This window comes from Carassius carassius, chromosome 5, assembly GCF_963082965.1.
Source record: "Carassius carassius chromosome 5, fCarCar2.1, whole genome shotgun sequence".
Classification (NCBI taxonomy): Eukaryota; Metazoa; Chordata; class Actinopteri; order Cypriniformes; family Cyprinidae; genus Carassius; species Carassius carassius.
The window spans coordinates 6,656,758-6,678,875 of NC_081759.1; the positions used below are offsets into that span (position 1 = coordinate 6,656,758).

Genomic DNA, 22,118 nt, shown 5'->3' on the forward strand with positions numbered 1-22,118 from the left:
TACTTTTTCAGATTCTTCTAAATGGACCCTTTTGTGTTCCACAGAAAAAGCAACAGTACACAGGTTTTAAACAACATCAGGGTGAGTAAATAATGACAGGATTTTCAAGTCTTCTGAGCTTTGAAAGAGCAACAGAGCTAGAGTGACCAAATGCTCCCCTGGATTCATGCATGAAGCAAGATCCCTGAGAATCAGAAAGTGATTCAACACATATAAATATGCGCATATACACAAGGAATTTGTCTTAGTGACAGAATCTTCCAGTGCACAGACAAAAATGACAATAAGGCAGATATAATAAAATAAAGATAAGTAAAACTATGTAAATACAATTGTGCAGGGGAATGTGCATAAGAAAAGAGATAGCATATGTTTGTGTAAGTGTGTATGCAGCATACATTTCACATTCACACACACTCTGCTTCCTGCTCACCAGCGTCACTCAGAGGAGGGACTTGCCTTTTATGGTCTGTTGGCACAATACCTCACTTCCTCAGCAGCTGCTATAACACACATACTGTACACACAAACACACACACACACACAGAGGACTGAAGTGCGTCTGCTCAGAGACCCAGAGGAAGAGGGAAGCGGTGAGCAACTGGAGTTCTCTACGGCTCCTACAGCTCACCAATGGCTCAGTCGGCAGGCAGCATGGACTCAGATCTGGCTAGCAAACGGCCCCACTCGAGGTAGGAGCTCACGGCAGGGGGGATGGGGGTCTGATCTTCTGCAGACCGAGAGAAAGAGTTGCTCTTAATGGGGGGAGGTGGAAGAAAACCAACAGCGGGAGGAGAGGGTCTGCCAGCTTGCGTTTGCATGAGGGAGGGCCTGTCTTCAGCTTGTAGACGTGGGCATGATTCTCTTGAAGACAGTGCTGTCAGATTGGCAGAGACTGCACAGATTGAGATGGCAACCACCACTGTTTGGGCTCGTTGTGGTCTGTGAAGGGATAAAACCACATAAGACAGGTTAAACAAGGCAGGAGAGCGATATTCAACTCACACAGGCAGTTTCTCTCTGTTTACAGAGATATTTGCATGTTCAGCTATGCTCTTTGCACCTCTGCCCTGGTCTTTGCATACGTGTCGGAACAGTTACGCAGCTCTGACAGATCTCACTTTTGCTGCGTCTTGCATTCCGAAAGTCCAAAACAACATTCTTGAACAGCTGACTTTGACTGATTTCAATAATATTCAATGACAGTGCACTGAAATTATACATGCTTCCATCATTCCTATAAATGTTTAGGGAAATTTTGTAATGCACTAAGCCAAAAAGCAGAACATTTACCTGCTTCTGCATGGTCAGTGGTGAAAAAACTTTTTGATGCCTGGGGAAAATGTTTTGGTTGAGAGTGATGTTGTAATTATTGAGGTCTCATTTGAGAGGTATGTTGTGGTAACAGCACTGCATCACAAGGAATAAGAAACACAAATATGTGAAGACAGCACATAATGAATAACAAAGAGAAATTTGCAGCCCATGAGCGTCAGCTCATAGAGATGTGTGTATGTGTGTACGTCATGCCTCATAGCGACCATAGAAATCTCTCTCCGCTTGTTGTGTGTGTGATGTCAGAGAAGTGAGTCATCGGCCTCCATTGCCTCAAGTTTGTTGTCTGAGCTTCATTCATTACAGACATCTATAAGTGTCACAGGAAAGAGCCTCAGCAACACATACAAAATCCAGATTCATAATGTTCAGGGTTCAGTTTGGTAAGTATGGCAATTAGCTGTTGGTCTTTAAGGCTACAGATTTAGGACTGGGGTAACATTTGTTTAAATAAATAAAGCTATCACAATCTTATTGAGCTTTATATTTATATTTATTTATGACCAAAAATTTGCATGTATTTATTACTTAACTTGTTATATTATATTGATTAAGTTTGGAATTTACATACTTGTCTCACGTGATAACTGTGTAACATTTAGTTCCCTGTCATAAATCGCACATTAAAATATTGATAGGCCTTGACATATCAAAATGGCTAATAATGGTTTGACTGGAAAATATCATTATTTAACATTGTTTATAGTCAATATTCTTGTGCTTAATCATAAATGGTCTTAAATTATATTTAAATGAAAAAATAAAAAAATGTTCATGCAGAATACTTTTTTATATTTATAAACTGTAAAGAGAACCCAGTAAACTGTAAGAGAAATGCTATCTAGATTATATCTGATGAAAAACAACTGTTGCTTTTGCATTACATATTAGATCTATTAATTTCAAGTTCAGTATTCTTGTAGTTATATCCGTTGTGTTCTCAGTCAGCTGGGGTCAAAAACTGAAGTGTGGTCAAGCACTTTTTGTGTTACTATTAAGACGCTAAAAGTTCCCTTGGCATTGCTATATCAACCAATGTGTCTCATTATAATTTTAGCTAAAATTAAAAAACTGTTTTCATAAATTTTTCAGTTTAAGATTAAGTTACAGGCATGGCCATATTCAGTCCATTAGCAACAATTCAAACAGACAATAATTAAAACAACACTGTAAAAAATGATTTCCATAAAATTTACGGTAAAAAAAAACGGCAGCTGTGGTTGCCGGAATTTTTTCGTAAAAATTTGGACAAAAACAAAAAAACATCAAATTTGAAATGTAATGCAGGGAATCCTGGGATTGTCAATTTACTGTAAATGATATGGCTTTTTTCTTTTCCAAAAACAGAATACTACCGTAAAATAACATGAAATGTCCAATACAGTTTTTCACTGTATATAGTAGGGGAATTTACCGTTAACCATTTGACAGGTTTTTACTGTAGCATTTTTACAGTCTTTTACAATTAAATTCACAGTCATTTTTTTACAGTGAAAACCAGCAGACAAGACAATTAAAGTCAACTGCTAATGAACTGTTAAGTGCCTGTAAAATACAAAAAAAGAAAGGATACAAATAGTAGAGCGGACCAACAGAAACAGTCCAGTTTCTGTCCTGCTCACAGGGAGGAGTTAAAGACTCGTATGGCCTGTGGGACAAATGACATCCTCAGTCTGTCTGTGGAACAGGACAAAGACAGCATTCTGTCGCTAAAGGGTGCTCTTCTGCCTGGAGGTGATGCTGTGGAGCGGGTGATGGACATTGTCCAATACGGACAAAAGGTTGCTAAGAGTTCTCCTCTCTGCCACGGATGTTAAGGATTCTATTTCTACACTCACCACAGATCCAGCCTTCTTCACCAGCTTATCCAACCGTGTGGCATCCCTCTTCTTAATGTTGCTTCCCCAGTGTACCACAGCATAGAAGAGGATGGCTGTCTGGTAGAACATCCGCAATAACTTCTGACAGATATTAAAGGAACCCTGTCTTCTCAGGAAGTAAGGGTGGGGTTTTGTGCACAAAATATCTAGCAAAATAGAAATAAAAAAATGTAAAACTTTTGTGCATGATCAATATACTTTACAGCAAAACAAATTATTTTAAAAGCCAGAATTCTAATGACTGGCATTCTTAGTTTGGAAGTTAGCTTTTTAAGTGATGAGGAAGGCTCTTGCTCATGGTTTAGCTGTTGATGCTTTCATATGTTGAACAGATTGTTATATCAGTAGTAGGTCATGAGGACACGCATGCCACATTGTTTTGAGAAGTAAAATTTCCTGTTTTCAAACTGAGTTTGAACACTGACGGTAAGAAACAGCTCACATCTCTTCATTACCCAATAATTGTCAGAACAAATGGTCCAGTTCATGACAGGTTCAGCCGCAGGAATGACTGCTCTTCAGGAGTCTGTGGCTTTCTGTTTTCTCTCCATCTAAAGAAATAAATGTATTAGTGTTCCAGGTTAAGCTATGTGTTATAGCTCATTAGATATAACTTGACTTAGATTAAGACTGACATTATTGTATTATTGTTAAGAGTCAGGATTTTTTTTTTTCGTTTGCTTTTTTTTCTTTAGTCCATTTTGTTTCTGAGCCACCCGACGTGGCTTTGGGGAAGTGTTTTATTTGGCCAGTACACTAGTGTTTGTATGCTTGGCTTAGACCTTATTCTTATTCTTTTTAACTCTTTACCATCTGAACAGGGTGTTGCTGACTGCACTACACTCTGTATATACTGCAAACCATTTTTTATTAAAAGCATGGATGCAGACTATTATTAGTAGCAATAATAAACCTGTAGACTGTCCCACTGATGAGCTTGTGACACATAATGTCATAGCGGACACATGACCTCATTACATTGTACTCAACAAATGCTCCTTGATGATGGGTTCTTTCTTGCCCTGCCTTTCTTATGTACTGCATGTTTTGGCAAATACATTCCTGCTATTCAATGCATACTGACAATATGCACAGTAAACACACTACATTGACTTACTGTGTCAGTGAGTATATAACCCTATTCATTGTAATAATGTCAGAGCACTCAGCTAATTACTAAATACTCAAATACTTAATCCTAGTTGTTCCAAATCTTATTAGCTGTAATTCGGGATTAACCAGTAAATAAACCACAAGACCATTAGAAAGAGTAGCTGTGTAGACCTGTCTGATTAATCAAAGAAAAGCAACCAAAGCAAATTTATCCCACACCTTTAGAATTCAGATATAATTTACATTCCAAAACCAGCATTCAACAGTACATAAGATCTGGTGTTCTCCACATTTACAATGAAGGCCCTCGTTTGATGTTGTACATATTGAAAGCATTAAATATTAATGCAGGATCTCGGCCTTTAACTTAATATTGAGAGCGAGGTTTGACATGCTGTGGAATGACACTAGATGAATGTCTCACACACACTTATGCTACTGAGATCAAAAGTGTGCATGTCAAGGTAATGATGGCCTTTCTGTGAGCGCACGTCACATGCTCAGTGACATGCGCTTCCCAAACTGTATGACCTGGTAAGTCTCTCAATGTGTGCCACTTTTCCGGTCTAAAGACTTCAATGTAAAGTCAGCAGGTGCTAATAAGGCAATATATTTTACAGTTTAGTAAACAATAAGTTCATTTTGAGGTACTTACAGGTATATTTCGTGTTTTTAACATGCAGTTATGCAGCTTGTTTTGTTCCTTAATGTATCAAGCGCTTTTGAGTGAATGATTCAATGATCCATTGATGCTGCTTGTTTCATTCCTTAAAGAATCAGTGTTTTTTAATAAACTGGTTGAGTGAATGATTCAGTGACTCATTAATGTGGCTTTCCTTGTAATTTAATGAAATGATTATTTTTGAACAAACTGATTGTTTGAATGATTCAGTGACTCATTTGAATGATTCAGTGACTCATTAATGCAGCTTGTTTCATTCCTAAATCAGTGTTTTTAAATGAATATGCATGAGTGAATAATTCAGTGACTAATTCATGCAGCTTGTTTCTTCATTAATGAATCAGTGTTTTTAAAAATATCACTTGTGTGAATGACTCAGAAAGTAACCTGCAGAAAGAGTCAGTGTAAATAACCCACCATTAACACATAGACAGACAGTGTCTGGAACAAATGCAGACAAGCGTAATGATGCAAACAGTTTTGAAATGCTGCTCCAATTCATTTGATTCAAGGACCAGAACTAACTGTTGTATACCCAGCTAAAGAAAATGTTCTAAGATTTTTTTTAAAGTTATGAAAATAATTTTAAATGTTTCCTGAGCATTAAGTTTAAAAAAAAAAAATCAATTTTTTTTTGTTGATTATTTGAACTTTAAAGGTACAATTCAGTTTCATCACTTTGCAAACATTATGGGTACATTTAACATAACTTTTACAAAAATGTAGTCTAACATCCAAATAAAACCGTTTCCTGAACATTGTATAAATAATGCTTTTGTGCTGAGGTTTTGAGAACATTATTTAAGACCAGATAACTTTGAACAAACATTTTAAGAGAACCTTGCCAGAATGTTAGCAAAAGTTCTGAGAATGTTCCCTGTTAGCTGGGTATACGTTTGATTTATAACTTGCAATTTGCAAACCACAGTCCTGCTACAAATGTTCTTGAGAAATTTAATTTGTCATTTTGGTGGTTTGTATGTAGAGCTTCATGTTTGTCATGTGAAACACAAAGGGCTTCTTGGGTGTCCAAACAGAATAACGCATGGGGTCAGAATTATTCATAGACATCGGATCCGATCAGTTTAGGCTGATTAGTTGTATTCAGTATGTTTTTTTGTTTCATAGAAATTTAGAAAGTTGTTATTTATGGTGTAAATTAATGACTGCACTAGCAGAGGTTTTGTCATGGCCTTCTCCTGCGTTTGAGCTCTTTGGGTCAGCAGAAACAGGATTAGCTGGCCTGTGCCCTAGGTGTCCTTCAGGAGAATTAGGGCAGCTTCCTGCTATCAAGGGGAGCAGTTGTCCTGCTGGTCAGCGCTCATATGGGACAAGATATTTGGAGTTCAGAAGGAAATCTCAACTAGCAGTTGTCTTTGAAGTTCCAGTGAAGATTGTTGGAGAGTCCAGTGTGCATTTTCCTCAATGGATCCAACTGAGAACTGTCCGATTGGCTATTAATCTGGAATTACATTTAAAAGATGACACTCTGGTCACAGCAAAATGCTGCAACTCATGGAATGTGATTGTGAAGCATCATTTTGAGATCATCATGTGTTGTAGCTTGTCTTGCTAATTGATTTGTTGCGCTGGTTCAGGACTATGAGTATTGTATATTGTGGATGATGTCGACTGAAGCGTTTCCTCTGAGTGGGGCTCAGATAGCCATGTGTCGTCTGGTTCATCGCGGCCCCAGACCACAGGCCACGTTGAGACCTCTGAACCAGGAGCTCAGGCTCTATGTTGAGAAGACACGCACCAAACCTAAATGCAGGTACTGTACACATGGATGTTTTATGGAAGCATCTTTCCATAATCGAGTTCAGGAGGAATAATGAACGGATCAGTCTATAACAAGCTAGCAATACATACTGTATATACTGTAGATGTATATTGTAATGGCTGTATAATTATGCTTTAAGCAGCATTCTCTCTCTCTCTCTTGTCTATATATATAATGCCAAATATGTTCAATATTTCTTGTATTTAGATTTGTTTCATAATTGATTCGTTTTACCACAGTAACAGTGATATTTTCCTGTTTATTACTGTGAAGCTGCATTAAAACGTGCCCTATATCAGTAACTCATCAATAATGCTTATATTAAGAGTCACTGACCCAAACTATTACACAATGACATGTGCTTGCTTTGTCAAATCATGTTTGTTGTGGAGAATTGTGTTGGTACTTTACTTTTGTCATCAGATGCACCATTTTCACATAAAGGAGGAATGTGAGCTATATTTAGAGAGCAGAAGGTCACTGAGACGCAGGGTCTCTTTTCATACCAGACAGAACAAAACACTTAGAAACCACCCAAACCAACCCTAGCAACCACACAGTGACACACTGTCATGGTGATAATTTTTGCAAAGTCAAGCACCACATATGATTTCAGAAAATATGAAAATCATGTGGTGTTTCTTCCTTTAAAGTGTTAGTTTAATTGAAGATCCAGAGAGGAAAGAAACAAAGCAGAGGTGGACGTGAGCCCATCTACTGCTCCAGCCAAAATATTTTTCTAACCGCAGCACTCAATAAATCTCATTCTTGCTCTACAGCAGCCAAGCCAAAAGCACGACTGTTTCAGACATTAATGGAAAAGAAGCAAAACCAGTGAACTGCTTGTCAAAGCATGGCTTCATAATTGCTTTCAGACAGTGAAGCTGTGAGGCTCCTAGAGTGAGATATAAATATGTTTTGTGTTCAGCTGTAATGAGAATGAAGACTGATTGGAGCAAAGCTGTATACCATATAGTGATACAACACTTGTGTTTAATCTGGATGTGCTTCAGTCTCATTTTTTTGGGCAAAATTTAGAAATTCGTGTGAGAGAATATGTAACATCAAAATTACTCAGCCAAACATGAGTAGATAATTATTCCAATCAGCTATTTCGGTTTAGCTCTCTCGTTTAGTCAGTCCCTGTTTCATCATACTCTTTGTCTGGTCTCGCTAAGGTATTTTTTCATGTTATTCCTCCTGGATTATGAAAATGACTTTCTGAGCTACTCAGTATTGTAAGTTTTGGTTGAAACAGAAGACCAGACAGAAAGTTATTTAGTGGCATATTTCTTTCTTTTGTTTTATTTTTCCCCCCAAATGGATCTACCTGCTGTCCAACTCCTATGCCTTGAGAAGGAACATTGTTCCATGGAGGTCCAGGTCCAGGTTACAACTTTTTGGATTTGGCATACCAAACTCACTACCTGGACATAGGAACATCTCCCATCATAAAATCTGCTGCTTTCGTGGAGTAGTTGCTGGTGAACAACAATTTGGCATTCACCATCTACCTCATGGTGGAGGATTTCATCAGCCCCATTCCAAATCCAGAGCCCAGCCTGCCATCACCCCACTGCATGGAGTGATCACTTGAGCCCACCACAGACAGAGAGCCCAAGCCTGCCAGCACAAGAGGAAGTGAGTTATCAAGCGCCCCAGAGCCCAAGCCCAACCTCACATCTGACCGGGTGTGTGAGCCGGCAACATTGCACATCCCTGAGGGAGTTTAAGTGGAATAAGAGGGAATGGAGCCCCACGGACACTCCCACTACTCAGGGTGAGCTATCATTGGCCTCTGAGCCTTTTTCATATTCTTGGAGAGTTTGACCACCTGTTTCTCTCATCTCCTAGGCCCCACCAAGCCCTGAATCTCCTGTGTCTCTTGAGAACCCACCCAGCCTCCCTCTCCCACCTGGTCTTCCAGTATCCACCTGTTCCTTGCCTCTGCTGGCTCCTATCGGTCCCTTGGCTCATCATCATTCTGTTTTACCATGTTGTGTAGATCCACCTCGGGCCTTCCAGTCATCAACTCCGTCTAGGTGTGAGGATCCCCTGTCTCCACTACCGGCCTCTGAGCCCTGGACTCTACCTCATCCCTCCTGCTCCGCCTTGGTTAGTCGTTGACCTGTCTCCACCATGGGATTCCACTCCTCCGGCTGTGCCTTGTCCCTCCATCCCTCTGGCTCTTCCTTCTCTTTGGCTCCAGCTTTGGCCTCAGTTGCTCCAGCTCTGCCATGGTCTTCTGTGTCAGGACACATGAGCTCTCATCTCTGTATTGGATCTCCAGGCCTCCAGTTTCACCTTGGCTCTTCATATGCTGGCTCCACCTATGTCTCCACCTCCATCAGCTCCATCCTAGGAGCTTGTCTCCCTGGTTCCTCTTCCAAGGTCTCCACCATGACTCCTTCCTCCTGTGACTCCACTACTACCCATTAGTAAATTATTAAATTCAGCTACTTCTGTTTAGCTCCCTCATTTAGTCAGTATATATATACAGTATATATATATATATATATATATATATATATATATATACTGTATGTCTGTACTGTATCAAATTCATGAATATTATTAGTGAATGTGGCGACAACACAGAATGCATCAGTTTTAAACCAAACAATGACAACAGCTTTTGGCTGATGATGACATAATTTGCAGTCCTGGATTCATGATGACATACAATGCCGCAATTGCAGAGAAAAATCTCACAAAATATGTCATATTTTATTTTTGATCCATGTATGACATAATGGAAACCATCTGGCATTATTGTAGTATACAGACCTCATCCTCTGACCATCTGAAAATCTGTGTAGCTGTTAACTTCAATACTTGTTCATTGTTCAAAATGCTCAGATTACACACTCTTCTTGTGTAAATCATGCATGTTCATTTGCTTTCTGAGGATTATTAAGGTTATTAAGGTTTTAATAAGTCCAGCCATGTAAGTGTGCAATTTTGTGTTCAGCCTTTCACCAAACTTTACAACATTATGGCATTTTTCATCATTTTTATTGATTATAGGATCTGAATTCCTTGTGTTTGCAGGATGGAGGCATCTTGCCTGGAGTTGGCGCTGGAGGGGGAAAGACTGTGTAAAGCAGGAGATTTTAAAGGCGGTACAGCATTCTTTGAAGCTGCTGTTCAGGTGGGAACAGAAGATCTCAAGACCCTCAGTGCCATTTACAGCCAGCTGGGCAATGCTTACTTCTACCTGAAGGAGTACGGCAAAGCCCTGGAGTATCACCGGCATGACCTTACGCTTGCTCGGTGAGAACAGTACATTTGACTGCCATTTATAGTCATCAATAGTTTCAGTTTCATGCAAGTTTATCTTCAATGAAAATAAACAGAGTTGTATTGTAATTCAGGACGATCGGAGACCGGATTGGGGAAGGGAAAGCCAGCGGAAATCTGGGCAACACTCTGAAAGTTTTGGGCAGCTATGATGAAGCAGCTGTGTGCTGTCAGAGGCACCTGGACATTTCTCAAGAACAAGGAGATAAGGTGAGGTAACCTCTGTCAGGATTAGATAAGACTAGATGAAGAAAGAAAGTGATTTGCAGTTTTGTAAGCAATTTTCATCATACGGTTAATGTACAGACATGGTGTCTGAGATTATGATGAATGAAAACACTGCCACTCAGGGTCAATATCACCTTTACTGGGGTTATTTTTTATTAATTTATTTTTGTGTGCAAGTACTCTCGCTGAACGGAGACTGAATATGTTACTGGAGCACACATTGATGGATTTGATAACCAAACAAACCACAAATATGATTTGCAATTGTATTCTCAGGGAATTCATGAGCCGATAAAAATACCTTGAATGCAATCTAAGTGACTTTGAAGAGAAAAATCTGCTAAATGCACAAATGTAAATGTAAGCCTTGAATTCGGGATCGCCTTGACCATGAGGAATACAGGTTATGCAGTGTAACATAGGCTAGTTTGGAGCAACTCTTGCGAAACCTACTTATTAGAGAATATTTATTGCAGAAATAATACACTTTAAAAGAATATATGCAAGTGCACACTAAATATAATTTTGGACAACTAAAATACATATCAATTGCAATACAATGAAAACATATTGTGCTTTGATCCATATTTGTGAGTACACATTTGCAATGTTTTAGTACATTTGAAATATATTAACATAACTTATAGTAACTTATAGTAATGTAATATCAAATAAAATTACATGTGTACATAAAGTTTACATGTTCTTCTTTAAAATTCTTATCAAGTGCTTTAAGTGCTTTTTAAAAAGACAGTATGAATAAAATATTATGATCTAATATGTACTTCAAAGTTAAGCTTTTAATTTGTCGATTACAAAGTGTCACTTTTTAAATGTTTACTTAAGTGTGTTTATAGAAACAGTCACAAAAGAGTCTGTCTTTAAATACACTTAATTTTATTTCATTATTATAATATCTGAAAGTATTTTTTTTTTAAAATAAACTACAAGTCCACATTCAGTACAATCAAGCACGCAATATTATAATGCAGCATTTGCAAGCCATTGCACCTCTTTAATGGGATGTATCCCATAATTTTGATCTCATGTTGACTATAAAGTGCTGTCTAGTTAGGTGGCACACTTGGTTTCAGAGCAGAGCCAGTGTGATGCTTCTCAAACGTTTCTGTACTTTTGAGTCTGTTCTGTTGAACTGAAGAATTGAAAAATTATTAGCAGTGTACAATCGGCTGCTGTGTGCAGGTCGGTGAGGCCAGGGCTCTGTATAACATTGGGAACGTGTTTCATGCCAAAGGGAAGCAGCAGCTCTGGGGCGTCTCGCAGGATCGTGGAGAGCTTCCTCCTGATGTCAGAGATACGCTCAAGCGAGCCACGGCCTTCTATGAGTCAGTCCAACACACACACACACACACACACACACACACACACACACACACACACACACACACACTGGAGCAATGGAGAGTTTACTGAAGCATCTGAGCATCATTAGGCAGAATCCACTGAGACCTGTTTGCTCGACTTCAGCTCAGCTCATTAACAGCGACATTTAGCAGATCCTGAAGGTTAAACGGCAGATAAATGAGACGCAGAGAGACCAGAGGTGTCAGACGAAGGACAAACCGCTTCAAACAGTCATTAGTAGCTCCTTCTGTGTGTCCTAGGAAAACATGGAAAACACGGCTCACAAATATTTAAAATTGAGATATCAGATCTGGATTGCAAAGTTTTAACATTAACTTAATGTGATGTATGTTTGTCAATCATACATCAATGAAACAGGTCAGATAAAAAAAAAATCATGGCATAGTCTATTTTCAACCATTTGCATTTTTTATGTTATTTTAATAATAAAATGTTCATAATGTATTTACTGATATTGTTTATAATTAGCAAACACAACAGAAAACAATTACATTTATTCAGTTAAAAAGTAGGGCTTTCTGTAAAACAAGCAATATTCAGTTAGTAAAAGAAATAAATGGGCTTTATTGATGGTTATTTTGCATTTTAAACACTTTCAGCTTATTAGTACTGTTACAGAAATCTGACTGTTCAATATATATATAGACACAAAAACACAAAAAGTTCATTTTGGTAATTCAACACAAATTGTGAAACATGTCAACATGTCAAAACAAGTGTAGTTCTTTAAAAGATCATTAAAATATTAAGTAAAACTTTTAGCTTTAACATTATTACAAAGTGCACTTAAAAAGTGTGCTTAAGTGTCTTTAGATACATAGTCATGAAAGTGTCTCTCTTAAAGTGGCCTTTTATTTAAGTTACTATTATCTGCAAGTATAGTTTAAAAAATATAAAGCTTGAGTACACTACAAGTGCAAATTGTGCAGGTGTTAATGTTAAATATCTATTTATGGGGAATATGAATCTATGGGGAACATGCATGGTTTTTTTACTTGAATAAAGTGAAATACAGAGTCGTTGTCGGTTTCAGAAAGAATCTGTCTCTGGTGAAGGAGTTGGGAGACAGAGCTGCACAGGGAAGAGCCTTCGGTAATCTTGGCAACACTCATTACCTGCTAGGTAATTTTGTGGAGGCCATCAAGTTCCACAGAGAGGTACAAGCCGAACGCCACTGACCATCAGCTCATTCACTCATCTAGCTGATCGCTGACGTGAAGTCTCATTCTAGCAGGGATCTGTGTTTCAGAGTAACACAGTCCCTCCTTGTTTTTCCAGCGTCTCTCCATTGCAAAGGAATTTGGCGACAAGGCCGCTGAACGCCGAGCATACAGTAACCTAGGCAACGCTCTCATTTTCCTGGGCAAGTTCAATGCAGCCACAGAGTATTACAGGTAACAATCACTACAGCGCCATCTAGAGGATGCCTCATTTACGACCAGTTGTTTATTAAAGAAATTTCTTGTCAAGTCAAGTCACCTTTATTTATATAGCGCTTTAAACAAAATACATTGCGTCAAAGCAACTGAACAACATTCATTAGGAAAACAGTGTGTCAATAATGCAAAATGATAGTTAAAGGCAGTTCATCATTGAATTCAGTGATGTCATCTCTGTTCAGTTAAATAGTGTCTGTGCATTTATTTGCAATCAAGTCAACGATTGTATTGTGAGGAACAAGAAGAAAAACACACAAAGGCAAACATAAGAAAAATAAATGTATGAATAAAATAATGAAAATGGTATATGGATGCATCACAATTGTAGTTTACATACGTCTGCGGATTGTTTACTGACCGCTTCTGGCTGTGTGGTACAAATCACAAATAAAGAAGAGATGTGATCAGTTACAACTTAATTTAGACACTTTTTGACATGTATTTATATGTTAACACGTTCTGTATTTTTCACCTCATTGAAAACCATTTTACACTAAATAACTGAATAGTACTTTTGACAAATATGTTAATCATAAGGCTTTTAGTTATCAAGGATGCATTGAATTGATGAGACGTGACAGCAAGGACTTTTACCATGATACAAAAAAAATCTATTTTGAATAAATGCTGTTCTTTTGAACTTTCTAAAGTTGAACATGTACCACAAAAATATTTGTCAGCACAACTGCTTTCAACACTGATAACAACAAATGTTTCTTGAGCAGCAAATCAGCATATTAGAGTGATTTCTGAAGGATCAAGTGACATAGAAGACTGGAGTAATGATGCTGAAAATTCAGCTTTGATCACAGGAATAAATTAGATTTTAACATATATTTACATAGAAAACAGTCAATTTTTCATTTTTTTTTTACTGTATTTATGATCAAACAAATGCAGCCTCTGTGAGTTCTTTCACAGTTGTTTTGCTCTGTTGTTCAGAAAAACCCTGCAGCTCTCTCGGCAGCTGAAGGATCAGGTGATGGAAGCTCAGGCGTGTTTCAGTCTGGGAAACACATACACTCTGCTGCAGGAGTATGAACGTGCCATAGAATATCACCTCAAACACCTGCTCATCGCTCAGGAGCTGAACGACAGGTGTGAGCCGTGAACACACACTTGCTCACACATAGACTCGCTCTCACATCAACACGACTCTGGGCAGTAATGTGTTCTGTGTGTCTGGTAGGGTCGGGGAGGGACGGGCCTGCTGGAGTCTGGGTAACGCTTACGTGTCATTGGGAAAGCACCGTCAGGCTCTGCATCACGCCTGGAAACACCTGGAAATCTCCAGAGAGGTGAGGCCACACTGATTCTCTGTCCAGCAGCGACAGTCCTGCTTGGTGCGCATGTAACTGTGTGGTTTGCTTTGCTCAGATCGGAGACAGGAACGGAGAGATGACGGCCAGGATGAATGTGGAGGAGCTGATGGAGGCCCTAGGGGTGAAGGAGGCAGATCTCTCTCCATCTGAATCTGAGTTTAAAGTGCAAGGTAACACAGTCTCAGTATACAGTATCTATACAGTATATCATCTACAGATGACAAGCACAACCTGACATTGACACACCACATTAAACACTTCACCCGTCCTTCAGTATATGGGACAGCAGGGCAGGGTCATTTTATAAATGCATGTAATAGAAAAAAAATAATCAATTTCAACATTTTAGATTTCTGTTGTTAAATTCTAAGTATTTTACACACTATATGGTCTTTCACAATTGGATTCTGTTCGTTTTTGACGTTGATATTTAAAGTAGTCTTTTCAAGAATTAAAAAAAAGCTTTCAGCGGAGTAACACACCATATATACAAATGTATGAGACAGCTTTCCAAGACATGATTGACAGCTTATTTCAGTGCTAATGTAATGCTGTAGTGTATGGCTGTCCAAAACTATGTCTGCAGTTTGTAAATTGATATTACATGAACTATCATCAATATTTGCTTCTTTTCTCCAACAGGAGCCAGACCCAAGTTCATCAAGAAAGCCAGCATGGAGAGTGTGGACCTGTGGAAATACAGCTCTGAAAAGGTCACATGCTCAACATCTGAGTGACCAGAATTTTACCATGCAGGACATGAACCTGAAACAAAATCTTCTTTAGCTATTGAACAAAATGCCTGTTGAACAAAACGAACCCTAACCCTAAACTCAACATAAAATGATAGACTCTCATCCAGGAACATGTCCTTCTCGGTAGAACCATGGTCGTGGAGAAACACAGACACATGTTGCTTTAATGCTGCTGTGATGCTCATGTGATACTCTACAAAGCTGATGTGATGTTGATGTAATTTTGATGAGAGGCTGATGTGATGCTGAAGTTTATGTGATGCGGATGTGATATTAATGTGATGCTAATGTGATGTTGATGTGATGCTGATGGATACTGTTGTTGTGCTGCAGAATGGAGATGCTCCGGATGTTGATGGTATTTCGAGGAGGTCAAGGAACCAGCTGTCTCAGTCTAGCAGAAGCAAAAGTTACGCAGACAGTCAGTCATCAGATGAGAGACACTGGCTCGACTCACCTGTGGACACTGATGACATCACTGTTCATGTCACACCTCCAGTGAGTATCTATCTATCTATCTATCTATCTATCTATCTATCTATCTATCTATCTATCTATCTATCTATCTATCTATCTATCTATCTATCTATCTATCTATCTATCTATCTATCTATCGATCATTACACACACACATACTGGTTTCCATTTTTTCGTGGGGACATTCCATAGGTTTAATGATTTTTTTTTTAATGTACATACTGTATTTTTAATCCCCTTACCTTAACCCTAAACCTAAACCTACCCCTCTCACAAAACTTTACACTATTTTAGATTGTCAAAACACTTCATTCAATATGATTTATAATCTTGTTTCCTCATGGGAACCAATAAAGTCTCCACAAGGTCATGCACTATATACTACAGTACATACTCATAATGATCAGGTACACACACACACACACACACACACACACACACACACACACACACACACACACACACACACACACACACACACACACACACACACACACACACACACACACACACTTATGTACACACATAATTTTAAAAACCTAAGCTGTGTGTGTGTGTGTATATATATATTATATAGCTTAAGTTTTGAATGTTGCTAGTGCAGCAGTGTTTTAATGAGATGAATAGTTTTTTTGCTGACAGTCATAGAGTGTAAGTGTGCAGATGTGTCTGTCTGCAGGGCTTTAATTCAATCTATGTTTTAAAGTGCTTCACTAAAGGTTTCACTTGATAGCCGTGGCTCACTGTGTTCTTCTGTTAATCAATACACACCAGATGCTTGGCTGCTAATGCATCTATGTGCATGTGACTTTCCTGGAAGATGGGGAATATATGAAAATATGTCTCAGTGTGCATAATTTCCTGCTGCTGACGCTTGTTCACTACTATTATCTTATATTACACTGTGACATTATTTTACCAAGTTATTAGAATCCAAAAATTATTTCTACATTATAGTAGCATTTGGGGTAAAATATACATTTTTGGTATATTGTTTCAGATTATAAATAAATTTAGACTACTTTTTGATACTTCAATAAAATTATTTTATTTGATCCTAACTGCAGCTTATTCAACACCTTTACACTACAAAAGCAGTAGTTTTGCATAGAGGTTTTACACGATTGCCATTATTTTAGGAACATTTTTAGCTAAGTTTAGGGTTCATTGTTGACATGGTAATGCAAATAACGACCCCAGTACTCAACCTTCGTATCGCACATGTCGGTGGGTGTTTTAGGGTTTATGTGCATGACCAAAGGCCGTAACACAGGGGTCAGGGGTTGCTACGGAAACCACGATGATGTTATTTGGACAAAGACCTTTCATGGTCCATTCACTCGCTCTCTCTCTCCGTATCTCACCCTCCGTGTAATTGAATTATTGAAGTAAATGCATGAGCAGCAGTGAGAGCTGAGCAGAGACAGACAAGCAGTCAAGGGAAGGTGTAGCAGAGACCAGACACTGATGGATGACACACATACAGGCTGAAGAATGTGAGCTTTTCTGTGCATGACTTTGTACTTGCATATATTTGTATGCGATCTTGTGTTTTAACTATCTGTGGTCTATGAGGGTGTCTCTGTTCATTATTGACCCTAAAATCCTTCCTCCCTCCCCCAACTGTCCCATAATCAGAGCCAAATGAATGTTGTTTTTCCATAGTAGAGCGAGATGCGTCTCTGATTGGATGATCGGGCTGTGGATTAATGAATCGCTCCATAAGTATTCATATTTAGTCTCACTATGATAGTGTTCTGCTGGCTTTATATTGCACTGCAGTGTAAGATTTTTCTGTCAGGACATTTGAGCCTAAATGTGATTTGCTTTTGTGTTGTGTTGATGTGTTGGGATGTAATGATTAAGTTTTGACATGATAGGTGATTGTCTAACAGTGGTTCAATGTTATTATATGCATGATGATACAGGACATCGGTTGTTTAGATTTTTTTGTTATAAATCTTTCAAGACCTTTAGTTTTTGTATTTGAGTGTTTTGGTCTTGGTTTCTGTACCCTGCTGGGGAGAGTGTTTTAGTGTGTGTGTATCTGACCACTGAAAGGTCATCGTGACACACACACACGCACAGAGAGAGAGAGAGACAGAGCTGATGTAGATAAGGGCTCACATGAGTGTTCACTAATGTCAGGACAGATACACCGACACATGACCAGATACGCTCGTATAATACTACATTTTCACTAATATGATCTGGTGAATGTCACAAAAGGAATTTGTATATAATATATATAATTTGTATATGTATATATATATATATATATATATATATATATATATATATAAAACGGAAAAAATTTATGCTAGGAATATAAATTCTATTTATAGGAACCAATCCTATCAATAAAATCAATAGAACTGGGTCCTTTTCTTATTACTATAGGATGAAAAAAGAAGCTTACATATTGTTTAGATAATAGTATTTATGTTATAGCTTTTTTATCATACATCACATTATCTTTACATTTATGGTAATTTAAAAAAATTACTGGAATTTTATAGTACACAAAATATCTAACTACAAAAGAAAAAAATAGGAACATATATATATATAATTATATATATATAATATTAAATTAAAGAGACTTTGAAACATTTTAAGACTTATAACGTAAATAATGTCACAATGTAAGAAAAAGAAACCTAAAAGCTTTTCTTTATGCTCTTTTTTTAAAGATCTTTTGATTTACATACTGTATATTATCTGTTCAAATTGTACTCAATGATGCTTTTGTTTTACTGTATCATGAACATAACTAGTGCAATGTGATTTGGGCTCTGTCCATTCAGAGTCTAATGGCTGTATGAGTGACGGATGAATGCATAATTATCATTTGAACGTGCACACTGATGTCATACTGTGAATGTAACTGGTCTAATTACAGTTGATTGTGTAATGGTGAGTGATGCTCTGATGTGTGTTTTCTGCAGAAACTGGCTCGTGACGCGTCAGATGAGGACTGTTTCTTTGACCTGTTGAGTAAGTTTCAGAGCAGCCGTATGGATGACCAGCGCTGTCAGCTAGACGAGCCGTCCAATGGAGAGAATGCCGGAGGAACAGATCCAAACACACTCAATGACATGATCGGTCAGTCTCGCCATCTCTCTGACGCTCAAGAGATCCCACTGTTCCTTAAAGGGAGAGATCACACAAATATTCATTATTTTCAGCAGTCATTAATACGTTTTAAAAGAAAAAGTTGTATCTGTTCATATTATGTAATTGACCTGAGAGCTCACAATGAACAGCTGTGTTTGCTTATACTTATTTTTTCTCCATCAAATGCATTTACATTTTCTAATTTGCTTGAAAAAGTGTTTAGTCAGGGCCACTCTAGTCTAGAGATCTGACGGAGCTCATCATCAGTATGAAATGATCACAGATTCAAATCATAAAGCATGAGTTGTTTTTGCTGTTTCTCAGATGCCAGTCTGTTGACGTCTCCTCAAACAGAAGAGCTCTTCGATTTGATCGCCAGCTCTCAGAGCCGCCGTCTGGACGATCAGAGGGTGAGCGTCAGTAACCTGCCTGGACTCAGAATCACCCACAATAACCTGGGCCACCTGTGTGGAGAGAGCGACCCGCAGGAGCCCAGCGACGACTTCTTCAACATGCTCATCAAATGCCAGGTGAGGCGTTGAGCCTTCAGTAATCAGTGAAATCTGTCACAAATGCATTGAGACTATGCATCTGGTGTGTTTTAACTGTGACTTTAGTTCTGTTCTAAACTCCAGTGAGCTGCACAGAAACATCCTTCTATATTATGAGTGCATCTGGCAACAAATTTATTTCATTTAGTTGCCTAGGCAACAGTTACAATCGTAATTTAAGTTTTTGTAATTTTGTTTTGTGCTTTTGTTTCTATTTTGCTTAATTTGTATTTCCATTTAAGATTTCAATTAAAAATTAATTTAACTTCAATTAAAACTTATTTTATTTCAGTTGCCAGGGGAACATTTCTTTGAAAAAAAAAAAAAATGAAAAAAAGAGAAAAATTACAAAAACTGAAATTAAAAATCTGAAAATAAATTGAATTCAAAATATTATAAAATATAATACAATATAAATAATGCTCAATTATGAAAACAACAGGACATAACAAAATGGGTAAAATTTTTATTAAAATGAAAACTTAAAGTAGAAAAATTAAAGCTAATTCCAAATATATAAAAAAAAAACATTATAATAGTACATGAAAAACACTAATAGGCCTATAATAGTATATAAATAACTGAATGTGCTTCAGGTAAAATCAAAGAACGAATGGATATGAATGAAATCTAATCTAGCCAAAACAAAGTTTATTTAGAGTTTTTTTTCAGTGGTTTAAAACCGCTTGCCAGCACAAACCTTCTGGAGAATGTGTTAAATTGTGAATTATGTTAAGTTAGTGACATCACTGCTGCTGGTTGGTTATTCCCAGCACTGCTGGACAAGTCATGCATGTGTGTTGGTGTCAAATAAAAACAGCTGTCTTATACAGCCTAGTGAACTTACTGTTTCTCTTTGCACATGTTTAGTCGTCCAGGATAGATGACCAGCGCTGCTCTCCTCCTGAAGGGGGTCCGCGGGCACCAACCGTCCCAGATGAGGATTTCTTCAGCCTAATCCAGAGAGTTCAGGCCAAGCGAATGGACGAGCAGCGTGTGCAGCTCCCGTTTGACGAACAGGATGAGGACGAGATAGGGCCAGGGGCTGCAGACTCCTGAGAAAGCCCGGGGCCAAATAACACATGCAACGAGTACCAAATGATGGGGAGTGTTTTAGATTTAATCTTTCATGAGATGAAGAAATGTGCACAAAGATATGCAAGTGAGACATGAAAACACAAGTGCCATCTCAGTATACGGTGCAGATTTATGCCTACTGTGCTTTACAGCCAATGACCCATGATGTTTAATACGGACTAGATGAACAGATACTTGGGACACAACTCTCTGGGTTAATTCACATTTGCAAACACTGCCTGCACAAACAACAAAAGAAATGTAACAAATCAGGTGCAAACACTGTAAAAAGTAGTTTGGTATTCTGTTTTTTAGCAAAATATCTAAACAGCAGGAGAGGTGATGTACTTTACAGAGACCGTACAGCATCCGGATGCCTGAAACGGCTCTTTAAAATGTCCAAAATGTCTGGATCTTAAATAACAGCCAATTAAAACCAACTTCTCCATTTGATAATTTATGCATTTAGCAGACACGTCATAACCAGAGTGACTAACGGTACAACAAAGGAAAAAAGAAAAAACAAGACACTTCCCACTATCTACACATTAAAGTAATAGTTTACCCAGAAAGGAAAATCTGCTGGTGTTTTACTTATTCTAAGCCATCCAAGATGTAGATGACTTTTTCTTGAGTAGAACAGTAAAGATTTTTAGCTGGAACCCTGGTGATTCATAAAATGCAATTCAGCGACTACCCATCTTTGAGAATAAACAAAAAGCATATCAGGATGAATCAAATGAATACCAATGGCTGATGATATTTTGAATTCTTATGAAGCAAAGCAATCGGTCTATTCAAGAAACTAAACATTATAACATTATTACCTGTAATCCAGAGCCTCAGCCAAACAGTCTGTTGTTTTTGGTGAACTAGTTGAACCAAATCAAACCGAAACCATTTACAGCTCGAGCAGCACAGATCTACAAGTTACTCAATCAAATCTCATTTTTAGATGCCTGACAGTCAGGCAAAAAAGCAGTGTATCTGATCCTATGATGAATTAACTCAGAGCTCCAGTTCTTTCAACATTCACTGAACTCATGAAACAATTCTGATGTGCACCGAAGACGCGCATGTGTGCACCGAGCACTTGAATAAAGGGGCCAAATGAAAGATTTAGTTTTGTTCATTATGGTTAATGTAAAAAGGTGAGCTTAGGAAGACTAGTTTATTCACTTTATATGCTTTAGACATGCAAAACATCCATGTTATACATCACTGCACATGTTACATCATTGCATGATTATGTAAACAAACTGGTTAATTGGTCATTTGAATCAGTTGAAATCATTGAAATGAACTGTCTCAAAGAGCCAGTTCGCAGAAAAGAATCAGACCGAGTCTCTGGATTACATGTAATAATTTTGTAAGTAATGTTCAGTTTGGATTTTTTCACTTCATAAGACCTCAGTATATTGTCAGAAGCCACAGGTATTAATGCTGTTTTTGACTCTACAAAAAGAGAGGGTAGCCACTTTTTTTATGAATTTTATTGATCAACATTTTATGAATCATCCTGATTCGGTTAAAAATCTTGTGCACTGTTCTGCTCAAGAAATAATGTCCCCTACATCTTGCATGGCCTGAGGGTAAGAAGAATAAAAGGATACTCCACCCCAAAATGAAAATTTTGTCATTAATCACTTACCCCCATGTCATTCCAAACCAGT

General features: G+C 38.0%; 1 protein-coding gene across 2 annotated transcripts; it reads left to right on the forward strand.

Annotated features, from left to right (window-relative positions):
• The first annotated feature begins 498 nt into the window (after window positions 1–498).
• On the forward strand, window positions 499–21,599 carry gpsm1b (G protein signaling modulator 1b). 2 transcript variants are annotated; one of them, XM_059549633.1, is made up of 14 exons: window positions 499–692; window positions 9,845–10,066; window positions 10,168–10,303; window positions 11,525–11,667; window positions 12,741–12,864; window positions 12,986–13,101; window positions 14,089–14,244; window positions 14,336–14,444; window positions 14,524–14,638; window positions 15,111–15,181; window positions 15,557–15,721; window positions 18,649–18,805; window positions 19,142–19,347; window positions 20,239–21,599. In XM_059549633.1, exons 1-14 carry the CDS (start codon window positions 634–636, stop codon window positions 20,425–20,427), a joined length of 1,968 nt encoding a protein of 655 aa, XP_059405616.1. In that variant the 5' UTR covers window positions 499–633; the 3' UTR covers window positions 20,428–21,599. The 2 variants fall into 2 exon arrangements, with proteins under 2 accessions (XP_059405616.1, XP_059405615.1); XM_059549632.1 differs by lacking the exon at window positions 499–692 and adding an exon at window positions 6,311–6,784.
• The last annotated feature ends 519 nt before the right edge of the window (window positions 21,600–22,118 follow it).

Excerpts from the sequence above, each read along its gene's own strand:
- gpsm1b (XM_059549632.1), top strand. The coding sequence starts at position 6,633 with ATGATGTCGACTGAAGCGTTTCCTCTGAGTGGGGCTCAGATAGCCATG. Across the intron at positions 10,304-11,524 it reads CTCAAGAACAAGGAGATAAG|GTCGGTGAGGCCAGGGCTCT; the intron begins GTGAGGTAACCT and ends TGCTGTGTGCAG. Across the intron at positions 14,445-14,523 it reads ACCTGGAAATCTCCAGAGAG|ATCGGAGACAGGAACGGAGA; the intron begins GTGAGGCCACAC and ends TGCTTTGCTCAG.